The sequence below is a fragment of the Bos javanicus genome, chromosome 5, assembly GCF_032452875.1.
Source record: "Bos javanicus breed banteng chromosome 5, ARS-OSU_banteng_1.0, whole genome shotgun sequence".
Taxonomy (NCBI): domain Eukaryota; kingdom Metazoa; phylum Chordata; class Mammalia; order Artiodactyla; family Bovidae; genus Bos; species Bos javanicus.
In genome coordinates, this window is record NC_083872.1 from 112,589,730 (window position 1) to 112,608,015 (window position 18,286).

The window sequence follows — 18,286 nt, forward strand, 5'->3', positions numbered from 1 at the left end:
CTATAGGGTGAGGGTGTAGTGGGTTTTAGTTAAGGAAAGAATTTACTTAGCCTAAGGTCTAACGTGATTAATATCAAAGGTTAATACTTATTTCTTCTATATATTCATTAATGTGTGTAAGGGCAGGGGATGTGGAGACTTAGCAACAAACATTGGCTCAACAAATGAAAAACCCTTCACCAATACAATTTCTAATCAGCCCATTATACTTATACTAATAGTTTTCTAACTTTTCTAAGGAACCTGTTTTTAGAAGGTTTAAAGCATCTCATGCCTCTCACGGTTGGGAAGCTGTGAGCAATCACATGTGGCCGGACAAGCCCGTCAGGCAGGCTAGAGAACCTTCAGAGGAGTTTGTAGGTTGAAACACTCCTATCATGCCCAGGAATTATTATTAACTGGAGCTCTAAGTTAACTCCTTCTCCGAAAGAGGTGGTGGGAGACAGCCCCCCGTAAAGTCAGAGGTGTAGGGGAGAGCACAAAGTAGTAAAGTAGGCAGGCTCTGGTTATGGGGGTAGATGCTCAAGGATTTCCAGGGGGACTCCTGAGGCTTGATCCCGCCTTTACGTATGTCGAGCCTCCTTCCTCATGACCTTTGCCATGGGCGGAGTACCTCACGCTGGCCCCCAACAGATTTGGTTCTTAAATGTCACTGGTAATTTATTAGATGAATCTAAAATATGTAGTGCTACCCTGGTAGCTCAGACGGTAAAGAATCCGCCTGCAATGTAGGAGACCCCGGTTCAATTCCTGGGTCAGGAAGATCTGCTGGAGAAGAGGTAGGCTACCCACTCCAGTATTCTTGGGCTTCCCTGGTGGCTCAGCTGGTAAAGAATCTGCCTGCAATGTGGGAGACCTGGGTTTGATCCCTGGGTTGGGAAGGTCCCCTGGAGAAGGGAACGGCTACCCACTCCAGTATTCTGGCCTGGAGAATTCCATGAACTATTCCATGAGGTCACAAAGAGTCGAACACAACTGAGCTACTTTTACTTTCTTTCACAATTAAATGGAGAAAATTGAAAAGAAGAGATAAAGAAGGAAGGACTTTCACAAGAGGGAGTTAATAAGAATCATAGTGTTTAGGTAAATGTAAAAGCAGAGAATTTGAGGTGGTTCTGTGGATAGTAGCAGATACGAACCAGCCTCCAGCTTCATCCTAGGACATAGCAAAATTAGAATTTACCATTTACCTAGTATCCTTTTTCCGGAGAAGGCAATGGCACCCCACTCCAGTACTCTTGCCTGGAAAATCCCATGGACGGAGGAGCCTGGTAGGCTGCAGTCCATGGGGTCGCTAAGAGTCGGACACAACTGAGCGACTTCACTTTCACTTTTCACTTTCATGCATTGGAGAAGGAAATGGCAACCCACTCCAGTGTTCTTGCCTGGAGAATCCCAGGGACAGAGGAGCCTGGTGGGCTGCCGTCTATGGGGTCGCACAGAGTCGGACACGACTGAAAAGCGACTTAGCAGCAGCAGCAGCATCCTTTTTCAAATTTCCAGAGCATGTAGGTTGGTAGCTATTTGGAAGGTTGAAATTGGTAATTTAGAGCTGTTGTTAAAAATGCAAGCTATATTCCAGTGTTTACCTAAATAAGAAAGAAAAAGTAACATGTAAAGTATCTAGACTATATCTCTGTACTCAGCCTGATCATAAGTTTTCTGTGCTCTCTTCAGGACTTAACTCTTTGAAAATCATAGGAAAGTTAGAGCACTTGGAAGAAAAGAACAGATGTAGTAATAGAGTTGAATGACAGTATTGGGGTGAGAATAAAAGAAATGGACTGAAATTATATCATAAAACTTTGGTTAAAAAATGTGATGAATCGTTTTCCAGTATTGACTTACGTACTTGGATGGAGGTGTGGGCTGTTCAGAGAGACTAGGCTAGGGCAGCCTTAAGGAAATCCTTTCTTCCATCCTGTATTGTCATACTTTGCTGCTGTTTTTCAGTTTGAGTTTGAATGCCGGGCCCGTGGTGCAGACATCTTAGCTTACCCACCTGTGGTTGCTGGAGGTAACCGGTCAAACACTTTGCACTATGTAAAGAACAATCAGCTCATCAAGGTACGTAGATGCCCTTCAGGCTACCACCCCTGGGTTCAGGTGCCTTAGTAGGAAACAGCTGTAGCCTCACAGCCCCCTAGCCTTCAGCTTTCACAAGCTAACTGCCGTTTATAAAACCCTTTGTTTATAAAATGCTTTTACAGACATGCTATCCTTTGATCCTCACATTAGCACTGTGAGATAGGAGCAGTTATTAACATGCCTGTTTAACAGAAGAGGAAAAGACACTTTCGGTAACTCATTAATGCCGAGCCAACTGTTCTAGTCTAAATCCTTTGCTCATTTCATGTGGTTAAACTTCTTCACTGAAGTCTTGTGCCAACAACAGGCCAAGCTTATTTTGGGAGCAGGCAGATTTTACCAATAGCCTATTAGCTATGAGGGAACTTATATTTTATGGTTTTTCTTCCCAAGTGATTTATAAGTAAAGAGTCTTGTATTCCTTTATTAAGTCTGCTTTTAATTATCTACTTAAATTTACAGTAAATTCAAAAAAATGAATATAGCAAACATGTAAATTATACATTTTTTTTCTAATGAATACCTGTGAACCAATGACTCAACTCAAGAACATTGCCAGTATGTTCAATCTGCTTACATACTCTCAAGCTGTGCCATCCCACAGCCTCCTTCCCAAAGGTCACTAAGCAGTATCCTAAATTCCTGTTTGTCATTCTCTTGGGTTTTTTAAAAAAATAGTTGTATCATATAGACATGATTCACCAAACAATTAGTTCTGCCTCTTTATGAACTATATGAAAATTACATACTGCTATATGTAGTTTTGGGAGCTTAACTTTTCTTTTTACTCAAGCAGGATAAAATAATTTTTTTCCCCATGTATTTGTATCTGTTCACACTCCTACCAGCATATATGTATAAGTAATTCTGTTGACCGTATTCTCTCTATCTCTTGCTATTATCAAACTTCTTAATTTCTATCATTTTCGTTGGAATAAGACAGTGTGGTCTCATTGTGGTCTTAATTTCCATTGCCTCTATTACCAATGAAGTTAAGCATCTTCTCTTGTGGCACAAGTTATCAAGGTTGCTAAGGAACTTCACCTGATAGTGGAGGTGCTGAGTCATAGGGTGTGCATCCCAGGGACAGGGGAGCCTGGTGGGCTGCCGTCTATGGGGTTGCACAGAGTCAGACACGACTGAAGGGACTTAGCAGCAGCAGCAGCAGGGTATGCATATTTGCAACTTTGGTAGATAATGCCTAGGGCATCCCTGGTGGTCCAGTGGTTTAAACTCTGCGTTTCCATTGCAAGGGGCTCACGTTTGATCCCTGATTGAGAAAGTTCTGCATGCCACGCAGTGAGACCAAAAAAAAAAAAAGAAACTGCCAGACATTCCCAAAGTGATTTTATCAATTTATATTTCCATTCTTCCTGAAACAGTGTTGTAGATTATATTTTTCTAGCATTTTGACCAAGTTTTTAAAATTATTCATAGAATTATCTTATGTTTTAATCTTTTGTGTTTGGAATTATTTACACGTTTATGTTTTTTCTTTCCTTTTGTTTTTTGTTTTCCTTTATGTACCTTTTTACAGTCTTGAACTATTTTTGCCTTCTCTTTTTTTTCTAATAAATCTTAATAGACAGTTTATTTAAAAGTAAATGTACATATCCCTATGAACCAGCAATTTCTTTTGTAGGTACTTTTCCAAGAAAAATTAAAACATATACCCCCAAAATGCCCTGTACAAGAATGTTGATAGCCAGTTTGTAACTAGGATGTTAGATGAGGACGTTGCCATGTGGTATATCCTTAAGAAAAAGGAGCAAACCACAGCACTACCAAGAGCACAAATGACCTCCAAAGAAAAACATTGCAAACTATATGATTCTATTCATATGTTCATATGGAGTTCTGGAATAAGCAAAACTCATCTGTGGTGCTAGAAATCAGATCAGTGGTTGCTTCTGATGGGGCGTTGCCTGGGTCAGAGCATGAGCATATAGTTACCTGGGTATATAGATTTGACAAAACTTAGGTCTGTACACTTAAGATCTGTGCAAAGAAATCTCAGCAGAGGCTTGTGGGTTTTTATTAGTCTGTTAAAGTCAACTTCACATATCATTAATGCTATTTTGTCTTTGCTTATTATCTTACCACACTGTGTCCTGGCCTTCGTTAATTTTACTCTTCTGCTCTTTATGTTCATTCTCTTGTTCTTTTTCTAGCTTCTTAAATTAGGTGCTAAACTCTTTTTTTTTAACTGTGACATGTGACTTATAGGATCTTAGTCCCCCAGGCATCAAACCTGGGCATTGAAAGCACCCGGTCCTAACCGCGGGACCACCAGGGAATTCCCTAAATTCGTTAATTTTCATCCTTTTTTCTTTTCTAATTATGATTATTTAAGAATTAATATTTCACTTTCATTACATTCCATGTATTTTCTTAAAGTTGTCATATTTATCATGTTATAAACAATAAATGTAATGTACTGTTTAAAATAATAATAAAATGAACAACCATGTATCCACCATCAAGGATAAGAAGAACACTGCTTGAACCTTAGAAGTTTCTAGGCAATCACATGCACATCTCCCTTTCTGTCTCCTATCATCCTAACTCTTATTTTAACCATTTTTTGGTTTTTCTTCATAGTTTTACCACCAGGGTACCTGTCCCTAAACAATATAGTATTCATTCTTGAAAAACTAGAGAATAAGCACAAATCTAGCTTTATAAGGCGAGAAGACATATTGCTGTTATTAGAGCAAGTAAGAAATAAGGGGAAATGGTCGAAAACCTATAGGTCATAGTCTAGCTTTGGTTATCTAAAAGTTTTCAATTCAAGTTAGCGGGCAAGGTTATCAACAAGCCATGAGAAACGCCCGGTATTGGAAGGGCTCTGCTGTTGACTGGCTAGTAGGAGCCTGGCACAGTTGTGGTCAGAGAGACCGCAGGCTGCGCGTAGTTCTGCCTCAGGGCTTACCACAGCGGCATGCAGCTGTCAGGAATAGGTCACGGCAGAGGCTTGAAACAAACCTACCTGCGTGTTCATCTTCCCTTCTTACCTCTTAGCCGGCCTTTCTGGGGTCACCTTCCTTCCACCTCAGCATCCTTTAGATGAAGGTATATAGCCGATAAACTTGTTCCACTTTCGTTTAGCCAGAGCAGCTTTATTTCATTCTCATTCTTGAAAAATGGCTATGCTGAGAAAACCATCCTAGATTGACAGTTATTTTTAGTCATCAGTTTTAATATATTTTTACTCTCTTTTCTGACTTTCAGTGTTGCTGATCTTAGAAAAGAAAATAATTATTATTTTACTTTGGGAAATTTCTTTTTGCTACATTAAGATTTCTTTTTCTTTGGTATTTCTCAGTTTTATTGTATTTCTAAGTACAAATTTATTTTTACATGTCTCATTATGATACCTTCTGGTTCCTGAATCTGTAGATTTGTGTCTTTATCAGTTCTAGGAAATGCTCAGACATTTCTTTAGATATCATCTCTTCTATGTCTCTCTGCTCACTCCTTCAAGGACTTCAGTTAGATATGTTAATAGGTTAAACCTCTTTTCTGTTTTCAGTAAGCTAACTTTTCTTTCATGTTTACGTTGGCTTTGTCTCTGTCATATTCTAGGGGTTTTTGGTAGGTCTGTCTTCTAGGAAACTACATTTTTTTCATTTGTCTAACCTACGCCTTCAGCCATCCACATAGTATTTTATTTCAAAAGTAATTTTTATCTCCATTCCTTTCAAATCCACATGGTTATTTTTTAGTTGTCGCTTGTTGCTTGTTAACCTTTGTGATTCCATTCTGTATCTCTTTAAACATTTCATGACAGCAATCCTGTCATGAATTCCAGATAATTCCATTACCTGGAATTCTGGAAGATCTGAATTTGGTATTTGTTGGTCCTGCTGAGTCTCACTGACCGTGACCTACTGCCTCACGTGCTTGACCGTGACAGCATCTGGTTGTGAGCTCATGTTTGCTTATTGTTATTTTGGGGAAATTGTGCGGTCCCAAATTTGGGGGCCATTTCCTCTAAATATTATTTGCATATGCCTTTGTCAGAAGTGAAGTGGGTCCTGATGCCCCAGGGCCTGTTACCCCTGTGAATGTCCTGGGTTACTGAAGGAATCTCCTGCTCATCTTGCCCACTCTGCAGACACTTTCTTTCCTATATACTGTAATACTTACCTTATATACTGTAATACTCACTCCCAGCGCTAGTTTCAGTTCTGGGCTATCTTTATTCAAGGAAAAAAGTCTTTAAGACATCTTACATGATGTAATGTCAGCATTTCATAGAATATATTTTTATCCAGAACTGAGTTGTTTTCTAAAATTTATTCTGTATTTTGCCAGAAATAAAAACCACATTCATTCTTCTTATCATTATTATATATGTATTTATCTGACCATTATTCTACTGTGTGCCAAGTTCTGTGCTTATTTAGATATGAATGAGATATGGCCTGTCTTCAAAGGTATAAAGAGAAAATTGCAGTATAACGTGACAAGTGGTAAAACAGAGATTTACGCAAAATGTTTTTTTTTTCTTTTTTTTGCTCCCACCATATGTTTTGATGGAGAGCAAAAGAGGGAGTAACATTCTAAAGTTAAATGGGTAAGTTATATGTGAATAAAGGCCTTGGATACCAACTTACATAGGTTTTTTTTTTTTTTAACTAATAGTGACAGAGGTAACATTTATGATTTGCTAATATTCGCATCTAGTAATTCAAACCCAAGCACTATGATTCCAGAGCCAACACACTTAACCACTCAGTAGTGCCGTCTTTCTTGAGCCAACGTGAATTCATATGAAACACTTAGATGGTGTTTCTTGTGAGAAGGAACCAGAGATTAGTCTCCTTTAAATTGGAACTTTTTTTTTTTTCTTAATGAAAGGCATAAAGAGTTTAAGTTAGAAGATACAACTGACAGTCATAAAGTCACCTTTGTTTACCTGTCTTATTCTTGCTCCAGGATGGGGAGATGGTGCTGCTGGATGGAGGCTGTGAGTCTTCCTGCTACGTGAGTGACATCACTCGTACCTGGCCCGTCAATGGCAGGTAGGGCTGCTACAGATCCCACCGCTTCTTAGGAATATGAGTTAGAAAATGGGTATGTTTGGAATAAAGGACTAAAGAAATATACAGGGTCCCTCCAGCTCAGGTTAACTGCCTTTACAAAGCCCCTGATTCTTTTCTGAGACTGCTTTATTCATCATATCATAGGACAAGGCACGTAAAGACACCTAGTTAACATGTGCACACCCTTTAAAAAAAATAAATTTAAAGTTTTTACTTTCTGATTGCAAAAATAATATTTAGGTTTTGGTAGAATAGTTTGGCTAGGTTAACCCTCCACAGATAATAATTATAGAATCTGGACAAAATATTAAACATAGCATTTAGAACTTCTCTGGTGGTACAGTGGATAAGAATCCACCTGCCAGTGCAGGGCACACAGGTTTGAGCTCTGGTCCGGGAAGATTCCACATGCTATGGAGCAGCTAAAGCTGTGCACCACAGCTAGTGAGCCTGCGTGCTGCAATTACTGAAGCCCGTGCGCCTGGCGCCTGCACTCCACAAGAAGAGAAGCCACCGCAATGAGAAGCCTGCACACCACAACAAGGTAGCCGCCACTCTACAACTAGAGAAAGCCAGCCTGCAGCAACAAAGACCCGGTGCAACCAAAAACAAAAAAGAAAAATAAAAACAAGTATTTGAAGACACCAGAGAGCTTTCTAAAAGCTGGCAGAAACTGCAGCTGTAAGTCTGTCCTTGAAAGAAGAGCTATAATGGGTAAGATGTAAGTGGTTAGAGTTTTCCTCCATTACTGCTAAAAAAATGATTTTTCTAAAGACACGCAGAAACTAGTAAGTTACTAGTAGCCAAAGTATTGACTAGTTTATCCCATGACATCTACTTTGCCTGTAAGAAGTAGATCTTTAGACTGTTTTTTTATTTGGTTGATTGGTTGGCTGACTGGTTGGTATTGTTTGTATTTGTGTTTTTTTAATGGTTAAAAAAAATGGGAAGGATCAAGGTTAAGCCTGATCTGGCCCTCTAACTGCATTCATGGCTGGGTGCATCTTCTTACTTCACCATGTCTATCTGCTGACCGTTGAGAGAGTTTTTCTAATCAAACTTAGAAGAAAACTTCCTGCAATATCAGGCAGTTCCAAATTCTCGTTCTTGGATTTCCCTGTCGCCAGGTTCACGGCACCTCAGGCAGAGCTGTATGAAGCTGTTCTCGAAGTCCAGAGAGATTGTCTGACCCTCTGTTGCCCTGGAACCAGCTTGGAGAACGTCTACAGCATGATGCTGACGTTGATAAGCCAGAAGCTAAAGGAGCTGGGGATCACGAAGAACATTAAGGAGAAGAATCCCTTCAAGGTATTTCACTTCCTTCAATCCCAGTTCTTAAGAACACCTGACTTGCTGCTTGGGCTTTATCCTATGTAAAGCTAATTCGATTTAGAAATGGGAGTTTGTGATTCTGCTGTAAGAGGGACTTTTTTGAACATAGATTAAAACAAAAGGCACAGTACTTCTTTCTCCCAGAAGATGGCAGCACATGCAGTTCATTGCATACTGTGTGACTAGCTCAATCTTCAGAAAACATAAAATGAAGTCTGGTGTAGACAAGGTGGGAAAGGACATAAAAGGGAGGAGAGGTTAACTCTTTAATTCTTTTTTAATGATTTTGAAAAAGTGGGGGTCAAAGGGTGAAGGTGTGTGTGGCTTCAGTAACATTGTTGAGACTTTTAACAGTATTCTCACTTGCCATGTCTTTAGTGAACTTCATCTGCATCCAAAGTATGATGGTGTTGAAGAAAACTTTAAAGACTCAGTTTTAAATTAAGATGCCAGGTGGTCAAGCCAGACAGACCAGTAAGGTATCTCTTATCTCCAAGTTAGACTGCCAGGGCTTCTTTTATCAGTAAGGAAGAAGCTGTAATTCTTCCTGTTCATGCCAACAAATCTTTAATTAACGGACAGAAGTACCCAGGTTGGTAAATGCCTCATAATTACTATGTTGTATGACATTTCCTACCTACCCCACAAGCTGCTGTGAGATACTTAGGGTCTCCAGAGAAGGCTCCCTGAGAGGGATGTGTGCATGCTGGAAAAAGAACTGTTCTAACATAATTATCTCCCTCCCCCCCAGAAGAGAAATTTTCACCTGCCGTTGTCATTGCTGGGGCGACCCCAGTTAGCATGTGTGTAGTATGAAATGGTAGGAACAGAAATGTGGATTAGTTATTAATAGAATGCCATTGGCAGAATTACACACAAGAGGTAGCAGTTTTCAGTCTCTTAAGCATTAGCCCAGGGATAGATGACACAGGCGGCAGAGCTAAGGGCAGGGGGCAGTATTGACACGTATCTCGTGGATTTACACAGGCCCAACTTCTCCCTTAAGGGTCATTGCTCTGATAACACTGTGGTCATATCATTTCCAGGCTGCTCGAAAATACTGCCCGCATCATGTTGGCCATTACCTGGGGATGGACGTCCACGACACTCCAGACATGCCCCGCTCCCTCCCTCTCCAGCCCGGGATGGTAATCACCGTGGAGCCAGGTAAGGGGAGGTGCCAACAGCCTCCCATCCCCTGGGACACATAATCCTAGTGTTAGATAGAAGGGTAAACACTTTCTTCTTATGTGAACCAATGTAATTAAATTAGAAGAAACAGGAAAATGAATCTCTCCAGTATAGAAGGGAACTTTATTTTAGATCCTCCTTGAGCTTTTTTATTTAACATCACACAATTTGTTTAATTTGACTTCTCCAGTAAACAACAGATGGCGAATACTTCCTATCAGTAGATATTAAGAAATAAATCTTTATTTTAACCCTGCCTTTGCCAGGACCAGTTTGTACTAGTCTTCCTTTTGTGGTGGGCTGCTGATGCTTGTGGACCCCTGGCACTTTCCTCCAGAGATTCTCAGATTCCTCACGTTCATAGTTGCAGCTCCTCTGCAAATGCATGGAACTGCCTGCATTGTTCCACTCTTCAGTATCCAGACCCTTTCTCCTGGGCTTCAGAGAGAGTGGGCAGTCTGATGGTTCCCCAGCTTGAATGATGGTAGGCGTGGGGCAGGAGAGAAGTAGTGGCCATGGTGGAGTGTGAAGATGGAGACTACAAGTTACTTTTAAACACAGATGCTGTTTCTGTCATGAAAGCAGATCTCAGTCTTAAATTTCAAGTGTTTTCACATCTAAATTATGTAAGTTATAGCTGGGACACGTCTTTTAAGCTCCACTTTGAGCCCAGGCGTATGTTGCTATCTGTGGCCTTGTTTACCATTTAGTCCAATCAAGTTGGCACTTCCTTAGACTTTGACTACACTTTCCTTTGCTGATCCTTTTCTTATCACAGAACAGCATCTGTGAGTATAGAACAGGAAATTTACAGTTTCTTAAAATGAAAAGACCTGGTATCTGTCTGATTTTATGATTAGAAAGGGAAACTTGGCCTTAGAATTTTTCAGATGTTCATTAAACTCTTCCTTTTTTCTTCTTTATATCATGTGTATCAGTTACATTTATGACTTAGTTCAGTATTTCTGCAGCTTCTGGTTGTTGAGACTAATAATCTCTAATAAGTGTTTTTTAAATACATGATAAAATTCTGTATGTCCTTATTTTTGCAAAGTGCCCTTCTTCCAAGGGACTGTTAAGCAAAGAAAGAATGCATTTATGTAATCCACTAGTTCCCAGCATATATTGACATAGTCATAAAGTACCTTTAGTGGCTTGTTTGAGCCATTAGCACATGACAGAATCATGATCAACATTATTGTAGTTGAAGAGATCTTGTAGACTAATAACAAAAAATAACTACAATAATAGTTCTAGTAATGTTCAGTTCAGTTCAGTCGCTCAGTCGTGTCCGACTCTTTGTGACCCCATGAATCGCAGCACGCCAGGCCTCCCTGTCCATCACCAACTCCCGAAGTTCACTCAGACTCACGTCCATCGAGTCAGTGATGCCATCCAGCCATCTCATTCTCTGTCGTCCCCTTCTCCTCCTGCCCCCAATCCCTTCCAGCATCAGTCTTTTCCAGTGAGTCAACTCTTCGCATGAGGTGGCCAAAATACTGGAGTTTTAGCTTCAGCATCATTCCTTCCAAAGAAATCCCAGGGCTGATCTCCTTCAGAATGGACTGGTTGGATCTCCTTGCAGTCCAAGGGACTCTCAAGAGTCTTCTCCAACACCACAGTTCAAAAGCATCAATTCTTCGGCGCTCAGCCTTCTTCACAGTCCAACTCTCACATCCATACATGACCACTGGAAAAACCATAGCCTTGACTAGACGGACCATTGTTGGCAAAGTAATGTCTCTGCTTTTTAATATGCTATCTAGGTTGGTCATAACTTTCCTTCCAAGGAGTAAGCATCTTAATTTCATGGCTGGAATCACCATCTGCAGTGATTTTGGAGCCCAAAAAAATAAAGTCTGACACTGTTTCCACTGTTTCCCCATCTATTTCCCATGAAGTGATGGGACCGGATGCCATGATCTTCGTTTTCTGAATGTTGAGCTTTAAGCCAACTTTTTCACTCTCCACTTTCACTTTCATCAAGAGGCTTTTTAGTTCCTCTTCACTTTCTGCCATAAGGGTGGTGTCATCTGCATATCTGAGATTATTGATATTTCTCCCGGCAATCTTGATTCCAGCTTGTGTTTCTTCCAGTCCAGCGTTTCTCATGATGTACTCTGCATATAAGTTAAATAAGCAGGGTGATAATATACAGCCTTGATGTACTCCTTTTCCTATTTGAAACCAGTCTGTTGTTCCATATCCAGTTCTAACTGTTGGTTCCTGACCTGCATACAGATTTCTCAAGAGGCAGGTATTCCCATCTCTTTCAGAATTTTCCACAGTTTATTGTGATCCACACAGTCAAAGGCTTTGGCATAGTCAATAAAGCAGAAATAGATGTTTTTCTGGAACTCTCTTGCTTTTTCCATGATCCAGCGGATATTGGCAATTTGATCTCTGGTTCCTCTCCCTTTTCTAAAACCAGCTTGAACATCAGGAAGTTCACGGTTCACATATTGCTGAAGCCTGGCTTGGAGAATTTTGAGCATTACTTTACTAGCGTGTGAGATAAGTGCAATTGTGCGGTAGTTTGAGCATTCTTTGGCATTGCCTTTCTTAGGGATTGGAATGAAAACTGACCTTTTCCAGTCCTATGGCCACTGCTGAGTTTTCCAAATTTGCTGGCATATTGAGTGCAGCACTTTCACAGCATCATCTTTTAGGATTTGAAATAGCTCCACTGGAATTCCATCACCTCCACTGGCTTTGTTCGTAGTGATGCTTTCTAAGGTCCACTTGACTTCACATTCCAGGATGTCTGGCTCTAGGTGAGTGATCACACCATCGTGATTATCTGGGTCATGAAGATCTTTTTTGTACATTTCTTCTGTGTATTCTTGCCACCTCTTCTTAATATCTTCTGCTTCTGTTAGGTTCATACCATTTCTGTCCTTTATCGAGCCTATCTTTGCATGAAATGTCCCCTTGGTATCTCTAATTTTCTTGAAGAGATCTCTAGTCTTTCCCATTCTGTTGTTTTCCTCTATTTCTTTGCATTGATCACTGAGGAAGTCTTTCTTATCTCTTCTTGCTATTCTTTGGAACTCTGCATTCAGATGCTTATATCTTTCCTTTTCTCCTTTGCTTTTTGCTTCTCTTCTTTTCACAGCTATTTGTAAGGCCTCCCCAGACAGCCATTTTGCTTTTTTGCATTTCTTTTCCATGGGGATGGTCTTGATCCCTGTCTCCTATACAATGTCACGAACCTCCGTCCATAGTTCATCAGGCTCTCTATCTATCAGATCTAGGCCCTTAAATCTATTTCTCACTTCCACTGTATAATCATAAGGGATTTGATTTAGGTCATACCTGAATGGTCTAGTGGTTTTCCCTACTTTCTTCAATTTAAGTCTTGACGGTTTATATACCAGACATTTTTATATCTATTATCTCACTTTCACTCCACATTTTTATTGGTAGGTACTGTTAGGATCCTGGCTTTACAGATGAATTGTAACACAAAGAGGTTAACTTACTTGCCCCAAATCATCCAGTCACTGCCATTTTTGAATCAAACATTCGACTTCTTTTTTCTACTTCTCAGGAATTTATATTCCGGAGGACGACCAAGATGCCCCTGAGAGGTTCCGTGGTCTCGGTGTACGAATTGAGGATGATGTGGTGGTGACTGAGGCCTCCCCGCTCGTCCTTTCTGCAGATTGTCCCAAAGAGATGAAGGACATCGAACAGATATGCAGTAGGGCCTCTTGACCCTCACGGCAGCCCGCGTGGGTCTCGGGTGCAGGGGGTGTGGACTCAGGCACCTGTGCGTGTGTGCTTTCCGGGGATCTCTGTGTGGATACTTGTTCATGCATTCCCTTGGGGAGTGCTGCAGCTGTGCGAGTCTGTGTGAGTCTGTGTGTTGTCTTTTTGTTTTATGTGGCTAGAAACTTGGAAAAATTGCATTTTTGGACTATATGTTACTGCAACTTTATTAACATTAATTCTGTAGAATTAATGACCGAGACAAGGTTAATGTTAAGATATAAGGAAAGATGTTGGTTACATATGTCCATGCATTCCAGTTGGCACTTGTGGAAAATTCTCTCCAGGTCCTTCCCCTTCTGCACTTTTCCTGAGATCTACCTAATATCATCAAATTTTCGTGTAATGCTTACACTTCGAGCTAATCACCAGAGTCTGCCCACATTGAAAGCCGCCTGTCTGATTGTGGGTGGCCAGTGTGTACCTTCCATGATACCTGCCTTACCTGTTCAGGAGCCCACGTGAGCCCTCAGGGCACTGGTGTTCTCCAGCCCCATCACTGAGCCACAGTCCAGATTCCAGCAACACTAGCTATCGAACAGAACATTTTTGAGCTTTTTTTACTATTTGGTTGCCTGGGACCTGGAAGGTGTTTAGATTCTTGATAAGGAAGGAAATGGAAGAGAAAGAAAAGTATGTATGTATCTGCTCTAGATCCAGACCACCATCTGTCTGTTTTCAATCTAAAGAGCACTCCTTTCCCAGATATCCTTGCTGTCTTTATAGACTCTTACCACACCAATCCTCAGAGCACAGCCTTGAAGCTGCTTCTCTGGCCAAGGGCAGATCCTCTGCTCACCAAGTTAAGAGTCAGGGGAACAGCACCCAGTTATCATTCTGTGATTTCCTCTAGTGCTGATAAAAGCAAAACATGGAACCCAGCCAGTAGCTGTAAACACCCTCTGATCCTTTCCTTTCTTGGACGTCAGCCTGGATGGGCAATGGGAAAGGCCAGCGTTTCCCTCCATACAGCATTGAATGCAGTTATGTTAAACTCAGTTTGCAGAGTGAACGGGGCTAGACCCCTGCAGATGGTTTATTTGGGAGCTTCAGTCATAGGGGGCTGCTTTAGGAAATAGTGTATTCACCTCCTTTAAACCTGAATGTGAGCCCAAAATGTATAAAACATGCTGTTAGAACATAAATTTAAGAAAATAATTGCTTTAGGGAAGAACAGGCTAGGAGAGGAGCATTGTTGCCTCTGCCACATACTTTTATGGCTGTGAAAGTATTCAGGAGTTGCTATTTTTCTCTGTGATAAAGAAACTATAACTATGTTTTTTTTAACTTGAAACACAGCAGTTAAGAAGTAGAATAATAACTCTCCTCTTCCCATAATTGTACCCAAGTTAGGAAGGTACCTCTCATGGTGACTTAAAGATGTCTTCGTGTATCTTCTTTCAAAATATTATCTTTTCATTAACTTTCATATGGTCAGAAAAGGAAAACTACTATAGACATTATATGTTAATTGGGTTTAAAAGCCATAAAATAAGTTAAATCCCCAGATAAAGACACTATATCTCATTAAAATTTTAAAAATGGGCTTTGTTACATATTTTAAAACATACATAACCAACATCCTCCTTAACTTTCTTAATAATAGAAAGACTGCAGACATGATGCGTGATGCTGCCTCTCCCTGTCCTGTGTCCATGTCAGATCACAAGCACAGCACAGCAGCTTTCCGCCAGCCCAGCTGTGACTTCAGAGTCCTTCCAGTAACTGCTGTCAATAAAACAGGAGCTGGGCTTTGAGTTAGACTCTGTCTACCATCCCTCAGCTGCCATATGATCAACGATCGTGTAACTTATTTTTGTATGTATGTTAGAAAGTACGTGAGGGCCGGGGTGGCAGCATACAGGACCTCGCTTAGAAGAGGTTTTTATGGTGTGGTTCTATTTTTTTTTTTTTTTTTAGTTTCCTGAAGTGGGATCTGTATCCCAGAATGTAAGCTGATAAGGGTGTGTTTTAAGCCTGAACAAATATACTTCAAGCTGAAGTGCTTAATAATTCTAATGACTGTATCTCTAAGCCCTAGGGGTAGAGCAGAATTCCACTATCACAAAGCATGCGAGTCTCCCTGGCTGCTCTCACCTCCACCTGTGTGTCCCTGAGGAACTCAGGGTGAGCATCAGTATTATTCAGGTCAGGGGTCTCCACTGAAACCCAGGCCTTTGGGGGTTTGCTTCATGAGGAGCTGAGAGAACTGCAGTCTTTGCCAGCATTTCTTAATGCTTTGTTTGACTTTTGTGCAATTATATAAGTTCAATTTGGACAAAATGCTGTTACTTTTTAAGGCGCTATTGACTGAAAATAAATACATGGTTCCCAAACAAGGGAACAGCATTTGTTACTGTCATTTTAAAAATAAACTATAAAACAATATAAGAATGTGTGGTTGGTGTTTGTGTGTTATTTTCAAATCTAAAGTTCATAGCTTTAAATGCGACTTTTGTTCTACAAAGTATTTTGTTTTACAAAGCATTCATTGACAGCTGTCACAAAATCATGTTGGCAAACTTGGAATAATCTTATCAGTCATAGAAGGGGGGAACCAATGGATTAGATTTACTCAAGGATGTAACATATAACATGGTGACTATACTTGATAACATTGTATTGTCAAATTGAAATCTGCTGAGAAAGTAGAACTTAAATGTTCTCACACACAAAAAAAGAAAGAAATTTGTGAGGTGATGGATGTGTTAATTAACTTAATGGGAGACATCTTTTCATCAATATATACATGTATCAAATCATCAGGATGTACACTTTAAACATCTTACAGTATTGTCAATTACAGCTTAAGGAAACTGGGCGGGCGGGCAGGGGTCAGGGGGGCCTTCCCAGATGGCTCAGTGGTTAAGAATCTGCCTGCCAATCAGGAGACATTCAATCCCCAATCCAGGAAGACCTCACGTGCCTTGGAGAAACAAAGCCCCTGCACCACAACTATTGAGCCTGTGCTGAGTCACTTCAGGCGTGTTCGACTCTTTGTGACCCTATGGACACAGGAGTCTCCAGACAGGAATACTGGAGTGGGTTGCCGTGCCATCCTCTAGGGGATCTTCCTGAACCAGGGATCAAACCCGCATCCCATATCTCCTGCGTTAGCAGCTGGGTTCTTTACCACTAGTGCCACCTGGGAAGCCCCATCTGACCATGTGACTGGTTAAAATCCTTCAGTGGTTTTTCCTCACTGCGGATAAAGACCAAAACTCTTTGCATGGCTCTACCAAACATTCTTGCATGACCTGGTTCATACTAGTGGTAAATGTTTATCAACTGACTCTAGGAGGATAAGGGAATCCCTGGTTGTAGCATTTGCCAATTTCCATGGCATAAATAGGACGATTATGGCCAATTTCAAGATACCAACTTACAGAACTGGGAGAAGAGGCTAACAATTGATTATTGCACATCTTTGCAGACTCTTATCTCACCGGTTCTCTTCATGTTTGAGCCATTCCAGGCTTCTTTACGAGTGTGCTGTGCATTCTATGCTTGCAGCCCCTCGTGTATGCTGTTGGCTGTACCTGGAATGGCACCTTCTTCCACATCCCTCAGTGTGTGTGAGTGCTGGAGCCAAATTGCATCAGTTTGCAGGAGCAACTGTTAACCTTTTGGGAATTTTGCAGTCTGACTGCTAAAGCTACAAATCAGAACTTGACTTCTTTTTTAAGAACTGGTTTTGTTTGTTTGTTTTTAGTATTTATCCATTTGGCTGTGCCAGTTGTTGTACACAGGATCTTTCGTTGCGGCATGCAGACTGTTAGTTGTGGCACATGGGATCCAATGCCCTGAGCAGTGATTGAACCTGGACCCCCAGCATTGGGTGCTTACCGTCTTAGTCACTGGGCCACCAAGGGAGTCCCAACAGCTGTTTTGTTTTCTTTACCAGCATACCACTGCATCCAGGCTTCTTTGTCTGGCTCTCCTTCAGTCTCATACCGTTTCCTCTAAGAGGACTTCCTCTACCTTCCAGGCAGTCTTTCTGCTTCAAGGCACCCTTTACTTCTCCTTTCCTAAAATTCATTGGAATTATCATTAACTGACTATTGCCTCTTTTGCTACATATGGTAAATTCAATGATGAAAAGGGACTTTTCCAAGTTCTTAGAATATCTAAAGCAATATGGTGTAGTTGACACACAGCAGGTTCTGTGAATATTTTAGGAATATTTGTTGAAGGAATGAATGAATGGATGGATCAACTGAACAGAGCTAAACTGAACAGCCTATTGCATTGTAAACTAAAATTATGAAGGGTAAGAATCTATATGGGGTCTACAAAAAGTTTACGCAGCAGGAGCTAGTATACAGAAAGGCATGGCCAATCATCACAGCCAGGAAAACATTCAAAGGAGAGACCAGTACATGAGGCTTTCACAGCTAAATGGAACAGCCCCACTGTAGCTCTTCACAGAGCAAACAACTTGCAAACTCCTGCTGCTTCCTCTCCTGTATCTCTACAATACCTTCTTCCAACAAAGTTTAAAACTTTTCAAAATTAAAATACGATTAAGTCACTTTTGGGCTTCCCAGGTGGCGCAGTGGTAAAGAATCCATCTGTCGATGCAGGAGGCACAAGAGACTCGTATTAAATCCCCAGGTCGAGAGGATCCCCTGAAAACGGCAACCTACTGCAGCATCTTGCCTAGAAAACCCCATGGACAGAGGAGCCTGGTGGGCTACAGTCCAGGGGGTTGCAAAGACTCAGACATGACTGAGCACATGTGTGCACACACACGTCACCGTTAGTCCCTCCCTTACACTGCACCCCTCCAATGCCTTCCAATAACATCTACAATAATATCCCCACCTCATCTGACCCCTACCTGCCTGTCTCCTCTC

At 41.0% G+C, this 18,286-nt stretch overlaps 1 protein-coding gene across 3 annotated transcripts in view; it reads left to right on the forward strand.

The window, feature by feature from the left end:
- XPNPEP3 (X-prolyl aminopeptidase 3) overlaps positions 1-15,824 on the forward strand; it is a 44,055-nt gene extending 28,231 nt beyond the window's left edge. For all 3 annotated transcript variants that reach the window (XM_061418620.1, XM_061418621.1, XM_061418622.1), the window contains 5 exons: positions 1,954-2,067; positions 7,030-7,115; positions 8,264-8,444; positions 9,515-9,635; positions 13,210-15,824. In XM_061418620.1, coding sequence (XP_061274604.1) covers positions 1,954-2,067; positions 7,030-7,115; positions 8,264-8,444; positions 9,515-9,635; positions 13,210-13,376 — 669 coding nt within the window. In that variant the 3' untranslated portion in view covers positions 13,377-15,824. The remainder of the gene's footprint in view (positions 1-1,953; positions 2,068-7,029; positions 7,116-8,263; positions 8,445-9,514; positions 9,636-13,209) is intronic.
- The last annotated feature ends 2,462 nt before the right edge of the window (positions 15,825-18,286 follow it).